This window comes from Periophthalmus magnuspinnatus, chromosome 23, assembly GCF_009829125.3.
Source record: "Periophthalmus magnuspinnatus isolate fPerMag1 chromosome 23, fPerMag1.2.pri, whole genome shotgun sequence".
Lineage (NCBI taxonomy): Eukaryota > Metazoa > Chordata > Actinopteri > Gobiiformes > Gobiidae > Periophthalmus > Periophthalmus magnuspinnatus.
This window is the reverse complement of record NC_047148.1, coordinates 23,571,328-23,584,412: the sequence shown is the minus strand read 5'-3', so window position 1 is coordinate 23,584,412 and position 13,085 is coordinate 23,571,328. Positions and strand designations below refer to the sequence as shown.

Here is a 13,085-nt window from a genome sequence, read left to right as displayed (position 1 = left end):
TGTGCGTCCTCCATGTGCAGAGGACACACAGCTGATCGATACTCACTGATACACGAGCGCGGCGTGTGATGGGCGGTCAGCAGAGTGATGGGCGGTCAGCAGAGTGATGGGCGGTCAGCAGGGGGGTGGGTCAGTGCCTCTTCTTTCCTCTGGCTGCAGCTCACTCTGCTCTGACAGACACAGGATCATCGTCTCTGGGCTTAACAGGAGGAACATTTCATCCATTTCCAGCTTCATCTTTGTGGATCGACTCACGGTGTTTTTCATTCTGGGCTTTGATCACAAAAGTTGAGAAGAGGGTGGACTGTTCTTCAGGCAAAATAAAGTAAGTGGTTTGAATCGTCACGTGTCTTCAGCCTGTGAATACAAAGTGTTATGATGATAAATAAATAAAATAATGTGGGCATAAAAATACTTTTATAGAGTCACACTAGAGTTAAAAACACACAAATACTAAGATTTTAAATGTTTTGTGGAAAACAGCACGAGCCAAAAGGAGACACTTTAACACTTTAACACTTTAACACTTTAACACAACAGCAGACACTTTAACACTTTAAACATGAGGATTTCACAGACGCTTAAAATGTAAAGCTCAAAAGTTCTGTTCATGGAAACAACATATTTCTGCAAATGGACATGAATAATACTCTGTATGTACATGAGAACTGAATTATTATTATTATTATTAATACTATTAATATTATTATTATTATTAATAATAATAATAATATTAATAATAATATTATTATTGTTATTGTTATTATTATCATTATTATTATTATTATTCATATTATTATTATTGTTATTAATATTATTATTATTATCATTATTAAATATTTGACACTTCTGGTCTTGAGCTCGACACTTGATTCATTTTCACTTGGTTCATTTAAAGTCTCTGTGATAAAAGACACACGAGACGAGGAAGAGGAAGAGGAGAGGAAGAGGAGAGGAAGAGGAGAGAGGGAGGAAGAGGAGAGGAAGAGGAGAGAGGGAGGAAGAGGAGAGGAAGAGGAGAGGAAGAGGAGAGAGGGAGGAAGAGGAGAGGAAGAGGAGAGAGAAGAAAAGATGCATGAGACAGGTGGACATGGAAACAGAGATATGAGAGGAAGAGGAAGAGGAGAGAGGGAGGAAGAGGAGAGGAAGAGGAGAGAGGGAGGAAGAGGAGAGAGGGAGGAAGAGGAGAGGAAGAGGAGGGCCTGACGCAGAGGTAAACTCTATGAATCTCTGTATTTACTGTGAGATCAGCTTCACTGAAACATCCTCCAGTCTTTAGAAGAAACAGGATTTAATGTAACACTGAAGCTTTTGACCCAGATGCCCCGCAGCACCAACACTTACATCTTTATTTTATAGAATTATTTTATATAAGTGTGAGGAGGCGGAGTCAGGGTTTAGTCTGAAGTCTGAAGCTGATGACATCTCTGAGTCTCTGAGTCTGAGTCTGAGTCTCTGAGGTGGAGACAGAATAATTCTCTCTCTCTCTCTTTAAATATTTTTACCTGAGCAGCTCTAAACTCTGTGATCGTTGGTCGTTTCAGAGTTTTCTTGTTTTTTTCTTAATAAATATTTTAAAATGCATAAAGTCACATTATTTGGACAGAGACAGAGACAGAGACAGAGACAGAGACGCTCGGGTGTGAATCTGTCACTGAACAAACTCTTAATTTCATCACTTTATCAGAACAGAAATCCTCTTACTCCAGATCAGCAGAAAAAAACCCATTTTCATGATTAAAAACACTTCAACTGTAATCTGCAAAGTCTGATGAAAATGTATCGATCAACAAAAGAACTGACACCTAAAGCGACAAACACGATTCATAAAATGTATTAAAATGTAAAATACAAACCGTTAAATGACGTCACAGCTAACAGGCTAAGCTAACAGGCTAAGCTAACAGGCTAAGCTAACGTTAGCATCACCAACACGTCCAGAGTCGAATCTGGAAACATCAACGATGAACAGGACGGAAAAGTCTGGATTTACTCGGGTTTTTTAAAGTAAAACGTGCTCCTCATGTGACTCTGTCTAATGCACAGACACCGCCACAAGGGGCACAAGGAGCGGAGAACAGAGCCCCGATGACCTCTGACCTCTGACCTCAGGTGGGAAAGGGTCAAATAGATTCACAAAGGTCACACTTTATTAGTTTTTTCTTTGTGTCTTTTTTTAGAAATGATCCTGAACATTTGAAGCAGAGTTTTGTTTAAATTATAAATATTAAACACGACTGAATCTTCAAATCCATCTCAGAAAAAAATAAATAAATAAATAAAATGTCAAGAGTCACTGAAGCTGTGAAAAGCACAACACAACAACAACAACACAACAGCACAACAACAACACAACAACAACAACACAACAACAACACAACAACACAACAGCACAACAACAACAACACAACAACAACACAACAACACAACAGCACAACAACAACACAACAACAACAACAACACAACAACAACAACACAACAACAACACAACAACACAACAGCACAACAACAACAACACAACAACAACACAACAACAACACAACAGCACAACAACAACACAACAACAACACAACAACAACACAACAACAACACAACAACATCTGAGGCTCAAAGTGACACGAGAAGAGCCGTTATATGAGAGACACAACACACAACAACAACAACACAACAACACAACAACACAACAGCACAACAACAACACAACAGCACAACAACACAACAACAACAACACAACAGCACAACAACAACACAACAACAACAACACAACAACAACAACAACACAACAGCACAACAACAACACAACAACAACAACAACACAACAGCACAACAACAACACAACAGCACAACAACACAACAGCACAACAACATCACAACAACAACATCTGAGGCTCAAAGTGACACGAGAAGAGCCGTTATATAAGAGAGAGACACAACACACAACAACACAACAACAACACGACACAACAACACAACAACAACACGACACAACAGCACAACAACACAACAGCAACACAACAGCACAACAACAACATCACAACAACAACAACACAACAACATCTGAGGCTCAAAGTGACACGAGAAGAGCCGTTATATAAGAGAGAGACACAACAACAACACAACAGCAACACAACAAACTGTACGTGTGCAGTTATATAAGGCTCTGGGTCAGTGGGTCAGGGACACAACAACACAACAACAACACAACTAACACTTGTGTGTGTCTTGTGTGTGTATCTTCTGTCTTGTGTGTGTGTTGTGTATATGTTATGTATGTCTTATCTGTGTGTGTTGTGTGTCTTGTGTGTGTTGTGTGTCTTGTGTGTGTTGTGTGCCTCTTGTGTGTGCTGTGTGTGTCTTGTGTGTGTTGTGTGTCTTGTGTGTCTTGTGTGCCTCTTGTGTGTCTTGTGTGTGTCTTGTGTGTGTTGTGTGCCTCTTGTGTGTGTCTTGTGTGTGCTGTGTGTGTTGTGTGTACTTTGTGCAGATATGGATAAGGATCGTGGGTTCTATCGTCAGGTGGACGTTGAAGACCACGCCCATTACATCGTGGCGGCCTGTGTCCTGCTGATTGGAGCGGTCGGCGTCACAGGGAACGCCCTGGTCATGTACGCCTTCTACAGGTGAGAGTCCTCCTCTGCACCACAATAAACACAGAAGAGTCCTCCTCTGCACCACAATAAACACAGAATAAACCCTGATGTTTTATAAAGTCACATTTACAGAACAAATGTTTGATATACTTCACTCGTGAACAAGACCCCGAGATACTTGAACTCCTCCACTTGGGGCAGAGACTCTCCACCCGGAGAGAGCAAACCACCTTTTTCCGGTCGAGAACCATGGCCTCGGATTTGGAGGAGCTGATTCTCATCCAGACACTTCACACTCGGCTGCAAACCGCCCCAGTGCTGCAGGTCCTGGCTCGAAGAAGCATCAGGACAACATTTACCGGTCAATCTACGTTCTGCCCTCACCTATGGTCATGAGCTCTGGGTAATGACCGAAAGGACAAGATCGCGGATACAAACGACTGAAATGGGCTTCCTCCGCAGAGTGGCCGGGCGCACCCTTAGGGATAGGGTGAGGAGCTCGGTCACACGGGAGGAGCTCGGAGTAGAGCCGCTGCTCCTACACGTTGAGAGGAACCAGCTGAGGTGGCTCGGGCATCTGCTCAGGATGCCTCCTGGACGCCTCCCTAGGGAGGTGTTCTGGGCATGTCCCACCGGGAGGAGGCCCCGGGGAAGACCCAGGACACGCTGGAGGGACTATGTCTCTCTGGCCTGGGAACGCCTTGGGGTCCCACCGGAGGAGCTGGAGGACGTGTCCGGGGTGAGGGAAGTCTGGGAGTCCCTGCTTAGACTGCTGCCCCTGACCCGGCCCCGGAGAAGCGGAAGAAGATGGATGGATGGATGTTTGATATAAACAAATAAAACACGATCAGAAATAATAAATGATAAAATGACACAAACCCCAAAGCAGGATCACCCCAAAAAACTACCCCCATGTGTTCAGGGGTGTGTGTTCAGAGGCGTGTGTTCAGTTCAGAGACATGTGTTCAGAGGTGTGTGTTCAGAGGTGTGTGTTCAGAGGTGTGTGTTCAGAGGTGTGTGTTCAGAAGTAAAACTGTGACTCCTGAGATCCATCGAAATGACATGTTCAAGTAGAACAACAATAACATGTAAATGTTCTTGTTGTTCTACTTGTTCTACATGTGAAGAACATGTGAAGAACATACAGAGAACATGTGAAGACCAGAGCTTCACGGGGCACCTGAGCGTTCAGGGGATATTTGATGTTGATTAAATTAAACATTAACATCAAAATGTTAATAAAAACAAACAAAATGTGATTCACACAGAGTCTGAGCCACAGACGTTTAACTGCACTAAAATAAATCAATGCAAACAATACAACACAATCAATACTCCTCATTTTTACACAGTGAGACCAGCTACACCACCTGCACCACCTACACCACCTGCACCACCTACACCACCTGCACCACCTACAGCACATACGTGAATTCAAGAAGGTTATGGCACTAACTTATCTTTTTTTTTTCATTTATTCCTTCTTGAAAAAATAGTTATTTTCCCTGATCATGATTAAATGATATAAACATTAGATTATATAAACATTAGATTATATAAACATATAAATGTTCAAACTCTGTTCTTTAATAAAATGTGTTTCTGTATAAACTGTATTTTTTCCTCTTGGGAAAAGCAACAGTGAAGAACCAAGAGAACGTTCAGGGCCTGACATGTTTTCTGCATTAAGGCTCAGCCTCTAGTGACACAAACATGTGCAGTTTTATCAAAGTCTGTGTCACCCCGTCCCCTCAGATCACACTTATCACTCTCAGATCACACTCAGATCACACTCAGATCACACTCAGATCACACTCCTCCACAGACCAGTCACTAAAAATACACAGTTTGTGGATTTACAAAAATGATCCAAGGTCTGCGCTTTATGGATGAAGAGGCGAAAAGAATGAAACATGAACACATCCATAGTATTATGTGTAGTATATGTAGTATATGTAGTATATGTAGTATATGTAGTATATGTAGTATACTGTGAGCAGTACACACACATGCAGGTGGTGTACTCAGGTGGTGTTCTCCACTCTGGGGCAGCTCGTATGTGCCCGTCTCATCTGCTCATTTTACCCACAGTCCAAACAAGTGCAGATCTGGTCCAGGTCTGTGCCTTTTACTCCAGTGTCTCGTCTCGTGTCTCGTGTGACTGTGATGTACTGGACTGAAGTGTTAAAAATATTATATATTATATATATATTATATTATTATATTAAATACTCAGCTCAATAAACCAACGATCACAGATGTAAATGTGTCTCTATGTCTCTGTGTCTCTGTGTCTCTGTGTCTCTGTGTCTCAGACTCGTCTCCACACACACAGTCTCATGTTGTATGTAAAGTGGGACATGTGTCAGTGACACTTGAGGCTAAATAAAAAGTGTCTTGTGTGTTTCAGTGAAACGGTGTCTCGTGTCTTGTGTGTTTCAGCAATAAGAAGCTGAGGACTCGGCCGAACTACTTCATCATGAACCTGGCGGTCAGTGACTTCCTCATGGCCGTCACACAGTCGCCCATTTTCTTCATCAACTCCTTGTACAAAGGATGGATATTTGGAGAAACTGGTATTTCCTTGTTGTTCTGTGTCTGCAGATAAATGTGTAACAAACCTCTTTTGTCTCAAGCACAGTGCTCTGAGGTGATTCCTGACGTGTGTGTGTGTCTGTGTGTGTGTGTGTGCGCGTGTGTGTGTGTGCAGGGTGTAAACTCTACGCCTTCTGCGGAGCGCTCTTTGGAATCACATCGATGATAAACCTTCTGGCGATCTCTGTGGACCGTTACATCGTGATCACCAAACCTCTCCAGGCCATACGATGGTCCTCCAAGAAGAGGACGTGCTTCATCATTGCACTCGTCTGGATTTACTCCTTCGCCTGGAGCCTGGCTCCACTTTTAGGGTGGAGTAAGTTTGACTGAGTCTTTTGACCCTGGGTGTAGCTCTGAGCTCTGACCCTCTGCTCTGTCCAGGCTCGTACATCCCTGAAGGCCTCATGACCTCGTGCACGTGGGACTATGTGACGTCCACTCCAGCAAACAAGAGTTACACTCTGATGTTGTGCTGTTTTGTGTTCTTCATTCCACTGGGAATTATTTCTTATTGTTATTTGTGGATGTTCCTGGCGATCCGTGATGCGAGCAGGTAACTCCGCCCTGGAGACGATAGTTTACAGAGACGTATTTGACACGTTTTACTGTTTGGACAGAGACGTGGAGGTGCTGGGCTCTCAGGTCAGGAAGTCCACCCTGATCCAGCAGCAGTCCATCAGGACCGAGTGGAAACTCGCCAAGATCGCCTTTGTGGTCATCATCGTGTTCGTGTTGTCCTGGTCGCCGTACGCCTGCGTGACCCTCATCGCCTGGGCGGGGTAAATATCTGCAGCTTCTGGAGGCTTTTAAAGTCACTGAGAAGATTAAAGTTTGAACAGAGTTTGAGAGATGAAAAAACTACAGGCCTGAAACACCAGAGAGTCAAAACGACACGACGACGACACGACGACGACACGACGACACGACGACGACACGACGACGACACGACGACGACACGACGACACGACGACGACACGACGACGACACGACGACGACACGACGACACGACGACGACACGACGACGACACGACGACACGACGACGACACGACGACACACATGAACCAAACACTTTTATAATCTGTGGAGAAACTGACTCATAATCATTTTTTGAAGACATAAAATGAAATAAATAAATAAATAAAATAGTACAGAAAAAAAATAATTAGACAAAAATAATAATACAGAAAATAAATTAATAAAATAATACAGAAAATAATAAAGAAAATGCTAATGTTTTGAATTTATTTGTATTTAAATTTAATTCTAGGATGATTAAAAATGTCTTTCAGATATGGAGGAATTCTCAACCCTTATTCCAAAGCTGTGCCTGCAGTGATCGCCAAAGCCTCAGCCATTTACAATCCTTTTATTTACGCCATCATTCACTCTAAATACAGGTGAGGACCATGTGCACTGAGAAAATGACCTAAGCTGGTGTTAGATTACTGTACGTTCTTTTCACAGAGACACTTTAGCAGAGAAATTCCACTGTCTCCACTTTTTGTCCCAAACCCAGAGGAGGGGGACTCTGTCGGTCTCACAGAGCGAGTCCTCGTTCAGAGAGTCCGTCCTCAGCCGACAGTCCTCAGGCTCCAAAAACAAGTTTCAGCGAGTTTCATCTCTGTCCACGGCCGACACAGTAAGTTTACATTTTCTAACAGATTTCCACAGACTTTGTCCTTCACACTGTGGACTGTGGGTTTGTGCAGCAGGTTTGGAGCGACGTGGAGCTGGAGCCTGTGGACACGGCTCACTGTTTACCTCTGAGCTGCTCTCTGTCCTCTCTGACAGGAAAAGTCAACAAACCAACACACACGGAACAAACTGGGAGTAAACACGACGAGTTACGGTACAGACGAACAGCTCAGATTATAATCTCTGTGTGACCATCATTAATCTGTGGATTTATCTGCAGTTTAACGACAGAAACGACGAGAGCCCTCTGAGCAAAACACGTCCACAAAACATGTCCACAACAGGAGACTGTGAAAAGGACGACGGCTCAGGGACGACGGCGAAGAGGTGGCGGCAAAGAGGCGACGCCGAAGAGGCGACGGCGAAGAGACGACGGCGAAGAGGCGACGGCGAAGAGGCGACGGCGAAGAGGCGACGGCGAAGAGATGACGGCGAAGAGAAAACAGCAAAGAGATGGCGGTGAAGAGACGACGGCGAAGAGATGACGCGAAGAGGCGACGGCGAAGAGACGACGGCGAAGAGGCGACGGCGAAGAGGCGACGGCGAAGAGGTGACGGTGAAGAGGCGACGGCGAAGAGATGACGGCGAAGAGAAAACAGCAAAGAGATGGCGGTGAAGAGACGACGGCGAAGAGATGACGCGAAGAGACGACGGCGAAGAGACGACGGCGAAGAGACGACGGCGAAGAGACGACGGCGAAGAGGCGACGGTGAAGAGGCGATGGTGAAGAGGCGACGGCGAAGACATGACGGCGAAGAGAAAACAGCAAAGACATGACGGTGAAGAGACGACGGACATGAGCCGGGGACACAGAGTAAAACGTTTAACTCTCAGGAGCTACTTCTGTAAATGTGAAATCCACAGACTGAGCAGCGACACGCCCCCTGTGACACGCCCCCTGTGACACGCCCCCTGTGACACGCCCACGGTGACACGCCCCCTGTGACACGCCCACGGTGACACGCCCCCTGTGACACGCCCACGGTGACACGCCCCCTGTGACACGCCCACGGTGACACGCCCACTGTGACACGCCCACTGTGACACGCCCCCTGCCACAAACTCAGACAGACTCTCCAGGTGAACGATTCTTTAGTAGTAAAAATCTACAGAGTAAAAATCTCTGCAGACTCATGAGTTTTGACTCTGTCGACACGAGACTCTGTCCAGTTTCATATTTGTTATATTATTATATAATAACTGACATATTTATACTGCAGTACATCATGTTTATACTGCAGTACATCATGTTTATACTGCAGTACATCACATTATAACTACACACAAATACTTCAGGAATATTTTAAATAAATAATTAAAAACACAAAAGAGGCAGGAAACTGAGGAAACTGAGATTTCACCCTCACCATCAGAGACGTCACCAACAGAACCAGAACCAACAGATACTGCACCACCAGAACCAGCTCCATCAGGTCCATGAGCTGCCCTGTAACTTCATCATTGCACTTTTTCGTATGTTTAACTGTATCTTCTGGTGCTATTGTTTATATGTTTATATAATATTATTTATATTTATAGTGAAGAATAAATAGATTTATACGACTCGGCGCCTCCAGACTCTTTGAACTTCTCCTGTTTCCGGCCCAGTTCACTGATCCAGTTATGTAAAAGTCTGAAGGTCTGAGCCGCTCCATTTCTCCGGTTCAGTCGTCGTGCAGAGGATTTTACTGCTGCTCGTTTTATTCCATATATCGACATGACTCTGCTGCAGCGAGGCTTTATCTCACTGTGGAATCTGAGTGTGAACAGAGAGGAACGCCCCGTGTGTGTGTGTGTGTGTGTGTGTGTGTGTAACATGTTCATATATTTCACTAATCACACGTCACTGATCATGTTTTAATCTATAGAAACTCTTTTATCTGTAGATTGAACCACGACGGCTCCAGAGAAACTTTAATAGAGCTACAGTTTATAATCAGCCTGACCCTGTTGTATTCTCACATAGCACCACTAGAGGCGCTACTGCTGTTTCACACTGTGCCGTTTTAGACCTGACAGAAGAAAAACCAGAGCTCAGACGACACTGACCAAGGAGAAAAGCTGATTTGTGCTTTAACGATTCATATTTAGGAAGGACTTTTACAGTTCTGTTGGTCATGAAAGAGCCACAGGGGCCCTAAAGCTCGGGGCCCCCTGCAGCTCGGGGCCCTTTTGCCTGGTTTGCCCGTCTCTGACAAAGGGCAGGTTTGAGTTGAACATGTTTCACGTGCGCCATCTACTGGTAAAATCTAAAGTTACAGATGGAAACTAAAAGAAATGAACCTGGAGACGAGGAGCTGGGGCTTTAAATAAACAGTTTATTTGATTAAACATCAGTAAAATAAAGCCACACCCCCCTCATGTCTGTGTCTCTGGGGTAAACTGGTGCAGAGCTTCAATTTATGTAAGAACTAAACGTGTAAAACATGTTTCCACCACTAGAGGGCGACACCACACTGCTGCACAGGAACAGCAGGTGTCACTTTAAATAAAAACATTTAAACAAGCGCAGAAACAGCAGCTTTTTACACATTTCTGTCTCTGCTCAGTCAAACCAAACAAAAACATGTGATTTACATTTACTTTACTCTTTTATTTGTGTGTTTTTGTCTTTACTCTGATTAAATATTCTGGATTTCTGATCCAAACACACAGAGAAGTCGTGTTTTTCTTTGTTCTTTGCTCTGATCATTGCACCTGTTTGTGGCTCAGAGTTTGGAGCTGAATCTGCAGAAATGTGACTTTAAATGTGACTAAATGTGACTAAATGTGACTTTAAATGTGACTTTAAATGTGACTAAATGTGACTTTAAATGTGACTTTAAATGTGACTAAATGTGACTTTAAATGTGACTTTAAATGTGACTAAATGTGACTTTAAATGTGACTTTAAATGTGACAAAATGTGACTAAATGTGACTTTAAATGTGACTAAATGTGACTTTAAATGTGACTAAATGTGACTTTAAATGTGACTAAATGTGACTTTAAATGTGACTTTAAATGTGACTAAATGTGACTAAATGTGACTAAATGTGACTTTAAATGTGACTTTAAATGTGACTAAATGTGACTAAATGTGACTAAATGTGACTAAATGTGACTTTAAATGTGACTTTAAATGTGACTTTAAATGTGACTTTAAATGTGACTTTAAATGTGACTTTAAATGTGACTAAATGTGACTTTAAATGTGACTAAATGTGACTTTAAATGTGACTAAATGTGACTAAATGTGACTTTAAATGTGACTAAATGTGACTTTAAATGTGACTTTAAATGTGACTAAATGTGACTAAATGTGACTTTAAATGTGACTTTAAATGTGACTAAATGTGACTAAATGTGACTTTAAATGTGACTAAATGTGACTAAATGTGACTAAATGTGACTAAATGTGACTTTAAATGTGACTAAATGTGACTAAATGTGACTTTAAATGTGACTTTAAATGTGACTAAATGTGACTAAATGTGACTAAATGTGACTAAATGTGACTTTAAATGTGACTTTAAATGTGACTAAATGTGACTAAATGTGACTAAATGTGACTTTAAATGTGACTTTAAATGTGACTTTAAATGTGACTAAATGTGACTTTAAATGTGACTAAATGTGACTTTAAATGTGACTAAATGTGACTTTAAATGTGACTAAATGTGACTTTAAATGTGACTAAATGTGACTTTAAATGTGACTAAATGTGACTTTAAATGTGACTAAATGTGACTAAATGTGACTTTAAATGTGACTTTAAATGTGACTAAATGTGACTAAATGTGACTTTAAATGTGATTTTAGAAGTTTAAATGTCACAACTGGAGCTTTATCAGGACCTCACCTGAAGAGACAAGACAAGACCTGCTCCAGGAGGGACTGGATCTGCACAGTGAGCCCTCCTCCTCCTCCTCCTCCTCCTCCTCCTGCTCCTCTTCCTCCTCCTCCTCCTCTTCCTGCTCCTCTTCCTCCTCCTCTTCCTCTTCCTGCTCCTCCTCCTCCTCCTTCTGCGGGGCTGGATGGTCCTGGTTTGGGGCTGGGGGCGTGGCCTGGGGCTGGTTGGGGGGGCGTGGCCTAGACCCGGAAGTCCATGTTCCTCTAAAGTCCCTCAGAGACAGACGAGCGCACGGACGGAGCAGGACGCACGCGCCTTTACGCAGAGCCTCAGACCCGAGGTAAGAAAAGAGAAAACATTTATTTAGTGTGAGACAAAGAAAGATTTGACCTGGTCTGGATTCAGGTCTGAAACAGAAGCTTTTACCTTTTTACTTTAGGAGAGGAAAGTGGCAAAGACTTTTGAGGAAACGGTCAGGACTCTGCGCCTGAGAGAAACATTTAGACTCAGATCAGGTCATTTACTCCTCAGTGAGTGTCGTAAAGTCTGGACAGGTCAGTGCGCAGACCTCAGACCTGCAGAAGTGTTAAACTGACACTTAAAAGACGCATCTCCCTCAGACTGAGCCACTGATTCACTGGGAAAATGCAAAAGTGACCGGACTTGAGTCTTGTCCTGGTCAGAAAAGACTCACACAGACTGACCAGTGCAGCATGTGACTGGACACAAGGAGAATCTGCTCAAAGATTCACACAAGTCTGCCACTTTTTCAGCTTTTTTCACTGAGCTGCAGCTTGAGTTCACATTTCAGACTCTATTTTAACAGTAAAGACTCATTTTGATGCAGCTTTTTCAACATAAAACAGTAAAACCACCACAGACTCATCAACCTGTCCATGAAAAACTCTTTAAAAACTTTACTTTACGTCATTTTAAGTATCGTTTTATGTCTGAGTGAGTTTGGTTTTGTCCAGACTTTCATAAACGAGAATAAAACGAGTGTAAATGTGCTGAAACATCCCAACGTTGAGCCAAGACGAGACAAGAACAAACACGTTGAGGCGGCTGTAGTTTCTTAGTGTTTTGTGTTTGACGTTTTTCCTCTCTCTCTGTGGGTGAAGGTGTGTCTCTCCTGTCAGCGCCTGATGTCATAACGGCAAAAGCGAGTGGAGACACGAGATGACGAAATGATGTTTGTTCTGTCCATATTAGGACACGAGCCGAGTGTGGGAGGGTCACCGGTGTCAGGGGTCACACACGCTCCATAGAAATGTGATTATTGTGCCATATCTGGACTTAAACGACACAAAAAACACAAAATCACATGTGAATTATCAGAGCGAGGGTAACCAGACGGAGATGATATGATTCT

At 43.2% G+C, this 13,085-nt stretch overlaps 2 protein-coding genes across 3 annotated transcripts in view; both read left to right on the top strand.

Moving 5' to 3' along the window:
* The first annotated feature begins 290 nt into the window (after positions 1-290).
* On the top strand, positions 291-7,587 carry opn4xa (opsin 4xa). The gene is made up of 7 exons (XM_033989806.2): positions 291-325; positions 3,482-3,617; positions 6,030-6,163; positions 6,298-6,501; positions 6,567-6,738; positions 6,803-6,964; positions 7,476-7,587. Exons 2-7 carry the CDS (start codon positions 3,484-3,486, stop codon positions 7,585-7,587), a joined length of 918 nt encoding a protein of 305 aa, XP_033845697.1. The 5' UTR covers positions 291-325; positions 3,482-3,483.
* Positions 7,588-11,985: 4,398 nt separating this feature from the next.
* Positions 11,986-13,085, top strand: part of pdlim5b (PDZ and LIM domain 5b) — a 45,127-nt gene continuing 44,027 nt past the window's right edge. For both annotated transcript variants that reach the window (XM_033990228.2, XM_055231818.1), the window contains exon 1: positions 11,986-12,053. The gene's annotated coding sequence lies outside the window, so the exon portion shown is untranslated. The remainder of the gene's footprint in view (positions 12,054-13,085) is intronic.